General features: G+C 40.6%; 1 protein-coding gene across 2 annotated transcripts in view; it reads left to right on the top strand.

Moving 5' to 3' along the window:
* Positions 1-12,752, top strand: part of rcc2 (regulator of chromosome condensation 2) — a 12,812-nt gene extending 60 nt beyond the window's left edge. For both annotated transcript variants that reach the window (XM_062426962.1, XM_062426963.1), the window contains exons 2-13: positions 952-1,166; positions 1,309-1,402; positions 3,803-3,946; positions 4,051-4,182; positions 4,344-4,432; positions 8,469-8,583; positions 8,782-8,948; positions 9,053-9,233; positions 9,341-9,446; positions 10,614-10,686; positions 10,814-10,891; positions 11,601-12,752. In XM_062426962.1, coding sequence (XP_062282946.1) covers positions 966-1,166; positions 1,309-1,402; positions 3,803-3,946; positions 4,051-4,182; positions 4,344-4,432; positions 8,469-8,583; positions 8,782-8,948; positions 9,053-9,233; positions 9,341-9,446; positions 10,614-10,686; positions 10,814-10,891; positions 11,601-11,705 — 1,485 coding nt within the window. In that variant the 5' untranslated portion in view covers positions 952-965 and the 3' untranslated portion in view covers positions 11,706-12,752. The remainder of the gene's footprint in view (positions 1-951; positions 1,167-1,308; positions 1,403-3,802; positions 3,947-4,050; positions 4,183-4,343; positions 4,433-8,468; positions 8,584-8,781; positions 8,949-9,052; positions 9,234-9,340; positions 9,447-10,613; positions 10,687-10,813; positions 10,892-11,600) is intronic.
* The last annotated feature ends 463 nt before the right edge of the window (positions 12,753-13,215 follow it).

Genomic DNA, 13,215 nt, shown 5'->3' with positions numbered 1-13,215 from the left:
ATGACAAGAAACATCATTCGAAATCAGAGAGACGGTCCGATCTTTGAACCTAACACGCGTCCGATCGAGAAACGTTGAAAAAGTTAGAGTAGTAACAGCGTTTGATGTAGTAACGTTCCACGGCTCTATATTTAGACTGGCTGTTAGCTTAACGCACAGTAGCAAGGTAACGTTAGCTCAATTAAGTCAGCTATTTGCTTAGTCTTAAACAGGCTTATGGATTGTGGGGTCAGTGCTGTTTATCGTCGCCTTGTTCCCTCGTTGCTTTGCTCGTTTGTGTAGCGACTAACTATATAAGTGAATATATTGAGCGTTAGCACCTGGGCTAGCTTGCTACCCAACCATTATGTGAACAAAGAGCGACAGTGGTCGGCTTAGCCTAATGAAGCTAGCAGCTAGCTACCAGACGGACACCGGTTGTCCGATACGTGTTTTAGTTTGCGGTTTGTTTTTATTAACTTGCGCTAGTTGTTCTAGTTATTCATAACACAGATATTGACTAAAGTTATCTGAAGGAAATTGGCCAAAGTTTAAATAGTAAAACTGGTACTTGGCAACAGAGGAAACCTGTATAGTAAACTTAGTTCCGTTAACGTTACAACCGATTCACCATAAGCTAGTAGTTTAAGTTCGTAAAGTCTTTATTTTTTTTTTTAAGTGAATTCAACGTAAAACAGGAGTGTAAAAGTTTTAATTACGCTTGTTCTTCCGCAACCTGCGCGTGTGTGTGAGAGTGAGTGAATGAAGCAGTTCAATTAAAGTTGGTTAGTCTTTAATGTTTTTTTAGGTCATATATAATATCTCCCACTTGCTTTGTTCTTAATGTTTGTTTTTACAGTGGTCCAGTATCTCTCCAGACTGTCTCATTGTTCCTTTTTAAAGATCTTGAGTTCTGACATACAGATTGTTACTCTGTGTGTGTATACTGATCATAGTCTCTCTCACAAACAGCTTCTGACTGAAAAATGCCACGCAAGAAGGTGACAGATGTCTCAGGGAACGGTGGGGTGAAAAAGAAGAGGACCAGCGGCAAAAGGAAAGAGAGGGACTTCAGCAGCGATGATGAGTTTGACTTCGAGCAGGAGAACAACAAGAAACCTGGAAAGCCCGCCACCAAGTCTGGTCTGCAGCCCATCACTGTGGCAGAAGATGTCAAAGAGAAAATAGTGGGTTTGACCTATTTAAATTAACCAGTCTGCTAATTTAATAACAAAACTGCCAGAATGATGTTAATAGTTTATTTTTTGACATCAGACCACAACGTATAAGCTTTTTTTTTACATCACTGACCTTCTGTCTTTTCCACAGAAACTTGACTGCCCAAAGACTAAAGGTCAACTGCTCATCTTTGGAGCGACTAACTGGGATTTGATTGGAAGAAAGGAGGTGCCCAAACAACAAGGTAGAGTATTTTAATGCCAAATGGTTGGATCAGGTGGACAGAAACCTAGCTGATAACTGAGCTCCCTTAAAACTTGATCACTTAAGCAATTATTAATATCCATCATACTAAAGTAACTTATTTTACCATTGGCATTGTGTAGCTATCTAAAGTGTACTCAGTGAGAGACATTGGCCTGTTATCCTGATTTGAAATGTTGAAATGACCAAAGAAAGAGAACAGGTGTATTTTCCAAAATGTTGAACTATTCCTTTAATTAAACTTGGCTTAAGTTAACATCATGGAGCAGAATATCTCTCGCTGATGAACCTTTTTAAAGCTTATTTAGACTCCCATCTCCTTCTTGAAAATGAGTCTTCACAGGTTTATCACAGTAGTCCCTTTTTAAATTCTGATTTGGATATTTGTTCATTGATGCCGAATAATGTGTTGCAACCAGTAATCAATTACTTTTACCATCCCATCTGAATGAACTCAATCTAAAATGTTGTCCTCACTTCACTGTTTTAAAGCAGTGCAGTGAATGCAGATCTGTTACAATCAGGTTTTTAGTAATACTTATTGACTGGGCAGAATTTGAGGGTTTTTTCCTTGATGTGTGGCTTCTCTGCATTGAACAACCCCCCCCCCCCCCCTAAAAAACCTATACAGGGCTGATCAGGTATTTCCAGTGTGTCTGACTGAGGATGTCAACATATGTCTTTGTTTGGGATGCACGGGGCCCACACGTGTTAAAGCCAGTGGGATCCTATTAATTGATTGTGACAGTAATGTCTATTCATATGTATGCATGTTCTGTGCTGCCCCCCTACCCCTCACCCCCTCCCTGCCCCCTCCCTGCAGTGGGCCTACTGATGCCTGGGGCAGGCTGCGGACTGCCTTGTTCCATCCTTGCCTCCCTACTCTGGTACACACTGATAAACTGCTTTGTTGAGACTGGATGTGGGGGGTTGGGGGTGCCGGCAGGAGCAGCTGCATAGACAAAGACCATCTCTAGATGGGCGATATGCTGCGCCTGCCAGAGCACCAACAACACATTGAAATAAATCTTTTGTTAGGCACTTGGATATATATATAAATAAAGGTTTAGAGGGATATTTTTAGCAGTCCATGTAGAAGTATAACAGTAGTTAGTCTTGAATTGAACTGTCCACATTGAAAGTGAACTTCCTGTTAATCTCAGTGATCTGCATTTATTCAAGTAACTGACAGATTTAACAATGATACACTCTAACTGTATTTTTGAGATAGTGATAACCCACTCATAAAGATAAACATCTTCTACAAAAATATTTAATTAAAATATTTAATTTATAAATTTTTTTTTCTTGTCAGTAAATCCCATGAAAAAATCCAAACCAACAGTATTAGTGGGTGTCGCAGTACTTTCTGACTTATCTACCCTCTGTCTGTCTGTCCGTCTTTAAAGACCATCGTTTCAATTTTTTAAAGAGCTCAATCATTTCCTTTTAAAAACAGACTATTTTTAGTGTCAGATTAATCAGCATTCAGTGCTGCATTGAGTATTTCTGGCAGCAGGACAGTATGTGTGGATGTGGGATTGTTCCTGGACTACAATGAAGCTCTGTGGCACAGAAGAGGGAGATGTATCAGGCTTTGGATTTCATGTGTAGATGTAAGACTAAATAAGTTTGTGTGTGAAGTAGGTTTATCCAAATAAATAAAATAGAGGCGGACGGATATACCGGTCGGCCAATATTGGCCTATCACAGACATATCGGTATCGGCATATATGTTGTCCGATATGTGCCGATATTTATTTAAAGTTCTATGTTTATGTATATATTCTTCATATATAAAATTGTCGGGTGATGTATCGATATCAGAATTTCTTTACTCAATATCGACATCGGCCCGAAAAATCCATTATTGGTTTGGCCCCAATTCGCTATAACAGACAGGGGAGTGATCCCAATCCTAAATCTGTCACATTGTTGGGGGGGGGGGGGGGACAGAACTAGGTTGATTTTGGTTGAAGAGGAGGGGAATGCACATCAGCCTGAAGAGTTGCAGGAGGGGAGAATTAACTCATTCTCAGACATTGCTATGTGTTAAACTCTACATTTACCAACACAAAGTAAAATCTATTGATACGTTTACATGTGGAATTCCATCAAACATTTCAGTCAGTGTCAATTCACAGCAAAGAATAATTTATTATGATTTTTTTTTTTAGACTGTCAGAAATACCTCAGTGGTAATGACAAGGCTGTGGTTTGTGTTTTATTATGATGCTGCATGTTGTAAATAGTCTCGCCACCCGCTCTGTTGTCCGGGTAACAAAAAAAGAGGAACAAAGTAACATGAACCAGGTGTTGATATGTGATGCGTGTATCAAATGTTTGACTTTGTGGTCTGTGTGTGTGTGTGAATTTCCAGCGGCTTTCCGCAACCTGGGCCAGAATCTGTGGGGTCCTCACCGCTACGGCTGTCTGAACGATGTCCAGGTGAGCTGCGTGATGGCTGGTCCCTGTGCTGCACACAGTCTCCTCCTGACCACCGAGGGAAAGCTGTGGAGCTGGGGTAAGTTACTTGCTGCACTTATGTGTAAAAAAAAAAAAATCCTGTTTAAAAATTCAGTAAATCGAGTCTTCATCACTGAGCTCTTTGTTGCTGGCTTTCCTCAGGTCGTAATGACAAAGGTCAGCTGGGTCACGGTGACACCAAGCGCCTGGAGGCTCCCAAGTTAATCGAGGGCCTGGCAGATCATGTGATCGTCGCAGCGGCCTGTGGACGCAATCACACCCTGGCACTCACAGGTAGGCTGCAGCACCATATGAATGTAAAGTGTGACTGTGTTTGTTATCAAGAGCAGATATATAGAGCAGTTTTCATTGCTCTATAGTTTTATAGTAAACAGCAGTATACAGAATGTGAGAGTTGGTATATGACGTGTGTTTGATGTCATACTTTTCCACAGAGGATGGCACTGCATACTCTTTTGGTGAGAACAAGCTGGGCCAGCTCGGCCAAGGCAACCAGACGGATGCGGTCCTCAGCCCAGCACCAGTAAGCCCTCACCTACTACTAGTACACTACTCACTGTGAAGCCAGGGACTTAGACTCATATACGTACATTCTGTGACTCATGATCCATATGTCTGCTGTTTATTTTAGCTCACAGTGTGTAACACATAGTCATAGTAGTAGCAAAAGCTGCATCCAGTTCTCAGCCTTTTACAGCCACAGACAAACCAGTTATATCAGGGTTTAGAACTAACCCGTTCTAGTCTGCTCTGGTTATCTCAAATAGGCATATTCTGCACATTTCCAGCTCTGTATTTATAGTCTGAGGCTCTACTGGGATATATTCACATGATTTTGAGTTAAAACTCCTTATTTATCTTACACTGGTCCTTTATGCAGCCCCTCAGTTCAGCCTCTGTCTTAAACAGGCCGGTTTGGCTCCTGTCTGTCTGATCATACCAGTGACAAATAACTAACATCTGCTTACACTAGGGCTTTTCAACATGTCGATATTATAAAGATATCTGGATATAAGGCTTAATATCGTCTTAGATTTTGGATATCATAATATTGTTATTAGGGCCCGACCGACACTGTATTTATGGGGCCAATACCGATATTAGGGAATAAAATAATTTGATATTGATATATCACATATCTTGTGATAAAGATATGTAATGCAGGCAAGGTATTTTACAGTTTAACTAGAAACACAGTACACTGAAACTTTACAGGGAATTTAATAATTATAAATTCCCATAAATAATAAAGCACGTACAACAAAAAAACATGTACGTATATATTAAACTTGAATTAAGAAAAAGGATCAAAGAGGCATATAACACTGTCTATATAATGGCGCATATCAGACAACATATACTATACCGATATATCTGTGATAGGCCAATAACGGCCAATAATATGAGCTGACCAATATATCGATCTGGCTCTAATCATTATATGAGACTAAATATGGTAATATCATGATACGGTGTAAGTGTTTTCTTTTCCCGGTATGTCATTTTCTGAACATACCAGATTTCTGAATACAGATAGCTGTTCTGTTATTTGCTTTTACCCCCTTAGTCATTATATCCACATTACTGATGATTATTTATCAGAAATCTCACTGAGGAAACATTTTATGAGAACACCAATAGTCCTCATTACAATATTATCATTATATCAACATAAAGGTATTTGGTCAAAGATATTGTGATAATTAATTTTGTCCATCTTGCCCAGCCCTACCTTACACCTTCCGTTCGTCATTTCCCACGACCTCATAGATAGATTTTAGCTGTGTAATATTTTTCAGGATTCCCTAAAACAGTCACTATTTAACTTGTACAACAATCATGTAAGTGGGGACTATTTCCCATGGCGGAGATTTACTTTCCCTTCGTGTAGTTGTATAGGTTAGTAGGACTTAAGAGTAATTCAGATTCAGATCAGGAACATCACAGATTCATCAACTTCACTGCGAACTCGCCCAAGGACGTTGAGAACATGAAATGTATGGAAAAACGATATGGTTGCTACACATTACAAGAAGTTCATTTTCACTGTTTTCCATCTGATGTTGACCAGGGAAGGTTACGGCTCACTGCAATCTGACATCCACAATACCACATCCAAACACCGGAGGGGAGGTTACATACGTGCTACGTTTGCGCAGCGATCCTTTTATTGTAAACGATTACAACTACAGTTCCTTTAAAGGAATCCCAATACAAGCCAAAACTCTTAACCTCAAGAGCCAAGCCTCTTTCCACTGAAGTTACAAAGAACACCACAGCCACTGCCAGGACTTCCTCAGCAGTGCACACACAGGTAAGAAAACAAATCTTCTACAGATGAGCAAGTGCTCATTTTTTTTGTCTACGTGTGTTTTATGCTAGTCACTTTAGATGCATCTGAATATACTGAGAGATTAAATGAGGTTGTAGATAGTAGCGGTGGAGAAGCAATTCAAATATTTACTCTGATAACAATATCAGAAACACATATTATTGTGTCTGGTTCCCATTACTCATACAGTTGTACCCACGTTATCAAAGGAATGCAACAGATGGCCTTCACTAGAACACTTAGTACTGTCTGTACCATTCTGTTACTTGTCTGTTAGATGGTTAGAACATTATGGAATGAAATGCTATCTGCATTACGTATTCAAACACTTTTTTTCTAGCATGGTAAATAACTTCATGACATCATTTATCCACTATGATGATGGTGTTCAAGACTTTTACAGATTTAGTTACATCTTAATGTTTTGTGACTCCTGTGTTTGCTGTAGCTCTGCTGCATTGTGGGGTCATAAAAGAGACAAAAAAATAATCAAATCCTTTGTCCTTGTTATTCACACAGGAGAGTGCAGCTGGATCTTTGGCACAACTGGACCTTGGCACAGAAGTATCAACAACAAAAGAATCTACCAACAGCAGAAAAACATGCACACAATGAGCTGTCACCTTTTGTTCACAAGTTGAAGGACATGATAGATCCAAAAGACTTTACCTATGAAATCTCAACACTACCTCAATGTGGGGATCCATGCTGAAAAGAACTTACTCATGACAGCTGAATGTTTCTCGTAGATGTCTAATATTCAGCTACATTATGGCATTTCAAGTTTTATTTATGTTGCACCAAATCCCAACAGAAGTTACTTGGGGCATTTGTTTTAAAATTTAGAGCAGCTGTAGACCTTCCTCTTAAATTTAGCAGCACTTGGTGACAGCAGTAAGAAAAAAAAGAAACCTCAAGCAGGAACTGGGTTCTAGGTGGGTGACCATCTGCCTTGAGACAGGAAGGAGGGGGCGGAGAGAGAGAGAGAGAGAGTTATATACAGATAAGCAACAATAATAATAGAAATATGACTAACAATAGCAGTAGCAGTGGGTGTTACACTAAGCTACCAAAAATGCACGGGAAAGCCAAGTTGGTAACATGCATTAATAGTACATGAATGCGTACAGATGGAGAGGAGGAGAGATGAGCTCAGCATCATGGGAAGTCCCCCTGCAGTGTAGGCCTGAAGCAGCATAACTAGGGGCTGGTCTAAAGCAGCATTAGTAACAACGATGTGGTTGTGAGCATAGTAACTTGAGTTTTATCTGAATTTAGTAGCAGTAAATTGCAGATCATCCAGGTCTTTATGTCCATATGATTGGTTTCATCAGGCTTCATTGATAAATACAGTTGGGTATCATCTGCATAACAATGAACATTTAGGGAGTGTTTCCTAATAACATTACAGAAAGGAAGCAGATATAAGGTGAATGGTATTGTATTCAGTAGAAAGTCAAGAGGTAAACGGAACTACATTCTGGGGCATTCACAGTAGTGTCTGCTGCACCAGGTACCTCTCTCCTTAGGGTTACTATCTTACGGCTGTTTCTTCTAAACAAGCTACTGTGACCCCCATGTTTAGGGACAAAGGAACATGTCAGCCAGTGCAGCGGTGTGACTCTTTGACTTGTTTTCAATAGTTTTTGGATAAGGACAAAGGTCTAAAGCCCAGACGAATAAGATGTATCTTGTTAGTGTTGATGAGTTCATTGTTGGTTTGGATCCAAACATGAGATTTTTTTACAATAAGATCGATACAAAAATCTTTAATTTTCCTTTTTTAATGTTATGTTTCTTGTATATCTTTATGTATCCATTTATTTATTAGATTTTTCTATTTTACTGCTTTGATTATTTCATGTATGTGTTATACAGATAAAGTGCCTGTATGTTGACGTTTAAATGTTGCTGGATTAATAAACTTGAAAAATTGTATTTCTGTTCTTTTTGTTGATTCGCTAATCCTGGTCAGCTGACCCTTCACCACTGTCATTCTGCATTACTTCACAGGCACCAGTAAAAGCCTGGATGGTATAAAAACAACAGAACTACATAAAGTATAATAAACCCCCTTTTTTACATTAGAGGTAATGGTACAGACTGGCTGATTTACCTTGTATGGCTATAGTATGACAGTAACTACTATCCACTACTGTAACTGTAACCACTTCCTTTCAGAGGCTTCATAGTAATCACGTTGGTGCATCTTCTCTCTCTTCTCCAGATCTCCTACAATGGTCAGCCCCTGGTGAAGGTGGCTTGTGGTGCAGAGTTCAGCATGGTGGTGGACTGTAAAGGAAACCTCTACTCCTTTGGGTGCCCTGAGTACGGACAGCTGGGTGCGTTCATCTGTTGTCTTTAATGTGTCTGCTTTGTTTAAAGTGGGTTTGATGAACCTGCTAGTCAGTGGGACCAATGGGAGAATGTTGGAATTGGAACCAGTTGTAATCACAGATAGTAGCATGCCATTGGTTGGGTTATTCTGTATCATAGTTACCTTGGATTTAATATCTATGCTCCCACTTTTCTCCTTGCAGGCCACAACAGCGATGGGAAGTTCATAGCTCGTGCTCAGCGCATCGAGTTCGACTGCGAGCTCATCGCCCGTCGGGTCGCCATCTTCATCGAGAAGTCCAAGGACGGCCAGGTCACGCCCGTGCCCAACGTGGTGGTCAGAGACGTGGCCTGCGGGGCTAACCACACGGTGAGGAGACACACCAAATTCAATTCTATTTTTACAAGAGTTCACAAACGAATGCTGTTACACCGAACACTGAGTATTAAACTACTGTGTGTGTGTGTTTTCAGTTGGTGCTGGACTCTCAGAAGCGGGTGTTCAGCTGGGGTTTCGGCGGGTACGGGCGTCTGGGACACACGGAGCAGAAAGACGAGATGGTTCCCCGACTGGTCAAACTGTTTGACTTCCCCGGACGTGGAGCCAGTCAGATCTACACAGGATACCAGTGTTCCTTCGCTGTCAGTGAGATGGGTAAGAGACAAACACGCCACGGACAGAATACAAGTCAAAGCAGTGTGTATAATAGATGTGTGCATGCTGCTGTACTAGTAGATGTCTGATGACTGTTTTATTTCCAGGGGGTCTGTTCTTCTGGGGCGTGACCAACACATCCAGAGAGTCCACCATGTACCCCAAAGCTGTGCAGGATCTGTGTGGCTGGAAGATCCGCAGTCTGGCGTGCGGGTGAGTGATGACATCACGGTTCCCCTCTCACTCTGACATGCTGAGGGTTTGTGCGGTGGACATTTGTACTCCTCCTGTCCTCTGCATCTGCCTGCATCTCCATCCAGCTGTGCCACGGCTTCACCACACACGTATCATATAGTTCAGTTGTTTTTTTAAGGAGGAATGATTACAATCTGATTGTTCTTTTAAGGGACAGTTCATTTCAGTACAGTTAACATAAAGGCATCTGTATACAGCAACACACACACACACACACACACAAAGTAGATTGGAAAGAAAGATCCTGTTGAACTTAAAACTGAAAACATTGTGTAGGTGTTAGTTGGTAATAAATAGATAACTATAGTGAATACACACACAGCGACTCACTAGCAAGATAATGGGTCTCAATGCAAGAATACTTTCACATTTTATCCTAAATCTGTGTTTCTGACGTACGCTCCTATTAGTGATCCAACACACTGTCTTCACTGTCTCAACTTAAGTGTGTCACCTGTTGATGAGGAGGTGTGTGTTAGTGAGACTGGATTATTAGCATGATTGGTGCCTCTAAATTGTCCATATAAGACTCCATGTTCTGCTCCGTTTGTGGGCAAGTTTCATTCACCAAAAGTTCCTAAAGTGTCTAAACAGAACTGCAGAGTAATGAAAACATCTGAATGGAGTCATCAGAGCAGCTCTGCACTATGACAGACGCAGCAGTACTAGAGGAGAGAATATTACAGCCTACAGTAGGTGATATTACACTGTCAGCTGCAACAATACATGATACTACAGACAGACAGCTGCACACACACTGAATGTGTGTGAATCAGCTCTGCACTACATTTCATTCATACCTCACAGAAAATTCTAAGTATGGGAAAAATTGATGAACGCCACAAATATTCTTACATCACTTTAAGAATGAAAGTACTTTTTACATGAGGTCCAATGTTTCATGAACACAGTCTGCTCTCTATCTACTGAGACACAGCCGACTGCTCTCTCACTGTGTATTGGTTGAAAGCATCAGTAAGTGTTGATGTGACTGGCTGCTTACCACTGCTCTGTATGAAAAGATGAGAGTGCACACTGCTGCTCATCATATGTTAGTATTATCATATATGACACAGATGTGCAGCAGTGGTTTGGAGTTTGACTCGGTGTGTTTGTGTTGAACAGGAAAAGCAGCATCCTCTGTGCTGCAGATGAGAGCACCATCAGCTGGGGCCCCTCACCCACATTTGGAGAGCTGGTAAGACCTCAGAGTTTATACACATATGTTAAATGAATAAAGTGTTACTGTTCATATATATATATATATAAAGTATTGTTTAGGGTATTGGCTGTATTGATAGACTCTCTCATCGTGTGTTCTTCAGGGATATGGAGATAACAAACCCAAATCCTCCACCACCGCCCAGGAGGTCAAAACCTTGGATGGCATCTACATCGAGCAGGTAACTGAACACAAGTATAATAATTAATAGCTCTTGAATTGAAGTTGTAAAGCTTCAATAGATTTAAAAGCGTTTAGAGTACAGTGGAGAACATATTAACACTGTAGTGACTGCTAACTGTAATTCTGTGTATTATTATTATTATTATTAACCTTTTATTATTTAATCTTTACTGGTTGTGGAAGATGCTCTTTCCTGTGTGTGTGTGTGTGTGTGTGTGTGTACTGACAGTGCAGAGCTCTTCTCTCACAGCATCAAAGTGTGAATTTAACAAACAGTCCAATGTGAGGCTGAACAAACACTCATTAAAACTTCAACAGACTGCTTCATAGTTTCAGAGTCAGACGTTTAAAATAAGAGGACACATTGATTTGTTGTAATGAGCTACTTCCACTGTCTGCATGTTCACATGTCCACCAGTCTGTGGAGATCAGCTTTATGCTTCAGCATTAGCTTCAAGCACTCAAAGCATTTTTAATGAATAAGACTAACAGTTAGGAGAACTGCTCAGTTGCTACATGTTATGTTTAGATGCAGGTAAACACTCAGTACAAAACTAATAGCTCACATCTTTGCTTTGTTGTCTCACACCTAAAATGTGCTTCCAGTTTGTTTGTTTACATAATTAGAAGTTTCTTTTAAAGTTTGATGTAAGCGTCCCTTCATTAAACAGTGTAAGATATAACTGAGTGTGACGTTTGTCTTGCAGGTGGTGATGGGCTACGCTCACTCTATGATCATTGCCAGGCAGGACTCTGAGCAGGAGCAGGAGAAACTGAAAAAGCTGCCCGAGTACAACCCCCGAACAATCTGACGGGGGCGCCCCACACCAACACCTCAACCTTTTTCACTCGAGCAGAGACCAGCAACGCTCAGCAGGAACACCTGTCCAGGTGTGGTGCACTAAGTGGGACGGTTGAGTTCAGAGGGGGGGAGGAGGCGCTCACAAGTCTGCAGGATATCCACACATCTCAACTACCAGCAAACTAGCTCTCCACCAATTAGGACAATGAAAATCTGATAAAACGGGACTGGAGGCGGGACAGATCATCAGGGATTGTCCAGCTCTCACAATGAACTCTCATCTTCACCTCTCACCTCAAGTGAACCTGCAACAGTTTGCTTCAAGCACTTCACACCTAGCAGCGTCGTGCTTCCCCAAAAAAAAACGTTTTTTTTTTCTTCCCATTTTGTAAAACAGCCAAACGTTCATGTTTAATTTCTCTTGTTCTGATTTGTTATTTTTGTGGCAGTATATAAAATAATAGAGTTGTTTGTCACATTTACGGGTGCTACAGCAGGACTCTCAGTCTTTTCCTACTGAGAGCTTTTCAAAGACCAACACTCCATACCTGTGCCTTTTTCTACGTGTATGTTCAGGATATGGAAGTCTTGTTTATGTCGTTCCAGACGGTCAGCTGATCAGTCTGATTTCATGTCGGTGGCAGTACAGCAGGTATGTGTGCAGCTGCCACACTTTACAATCAGGATTTTTGGAACATGATGTTCTGAGTTTGTGCACTCCACTCGATGTTACATTCCTTTTGTTGTCTTCTTCCTCAGTGTTTGCATCTAAGATGCACACCTCAGTCCTTCCAGACCTCAGCGTCTGCTAGCTCTCATCTTTGCTAATGAGTAGAATTAACTATTCCAGCGCTCAAAGCGGTTTCACACGCAGGTCAGAACTTTCAGAACCAATAATGCACTGTCTGGAAATGGTTCAATGCTGGAGACTTGTCCCAGTTTTAAAAACAGCAGAGGTTGTTTTCCTCCTACCTGTACTGCATTCTTTTTTATGGAAATTTCTCTGGGTTACATTGTTTTTTCGTTGAAATGGTTAATAAAGATTCATGTAAATTGATTTGTTGTTTGTGTCATTTCTGACCATTAACATTACATGTGCTGTGTGTAGGAAGGCCTGTGCTGGACTTAATTTGTATCAGAATATTTATACACACAATATGTAGTTATTCCATTAACACACATGTACAAACTATTCCATAAAGAGCTGTGTGCCTGCAGATTTTTGTTCCAACCAATCAAGAGCACATGATTCGGCCAATCAACTATCTGACACCTGTCAACCAATCACTGTAGAGATAGTAAAATTAATTAATGAAACTTGCCACTCAGCAACCGGGTAAAGCCTGCCTGCCTGTTCTGTTACATCAGGATTTTGTATCTCTTTATTAAAAGTTACTCAGGTTTTTAAAGAACAGGTTCATATTATTTCAAGTCCCTTAAAACAACAGTCAGGTGTCCATTTTCAAGATTTAATTAGTCATTTTTTTGTGTATAATGTGCATACAGAAGAAAATTACATG

Source organism: Scomber scombrus, chromosome 10 (genome assembly GCF_963691925.1).
Source record: "Scomber scombrus chromosome 10, fScoSco1.1, whole genome shotgun sequence".
In the NCBI taxonomy this organism is placed as follows: Eukaryota; Metazoa; Chordata; class Actinopteri; order Scombriformes; family Scombridae; genus Scomber; species Scomber scombrus.
The sequence above is the reverse complement of the archived record's forward strand: the minus strand, read 5'-3'. Positions and strand labels throughout refer to the sequence as shown.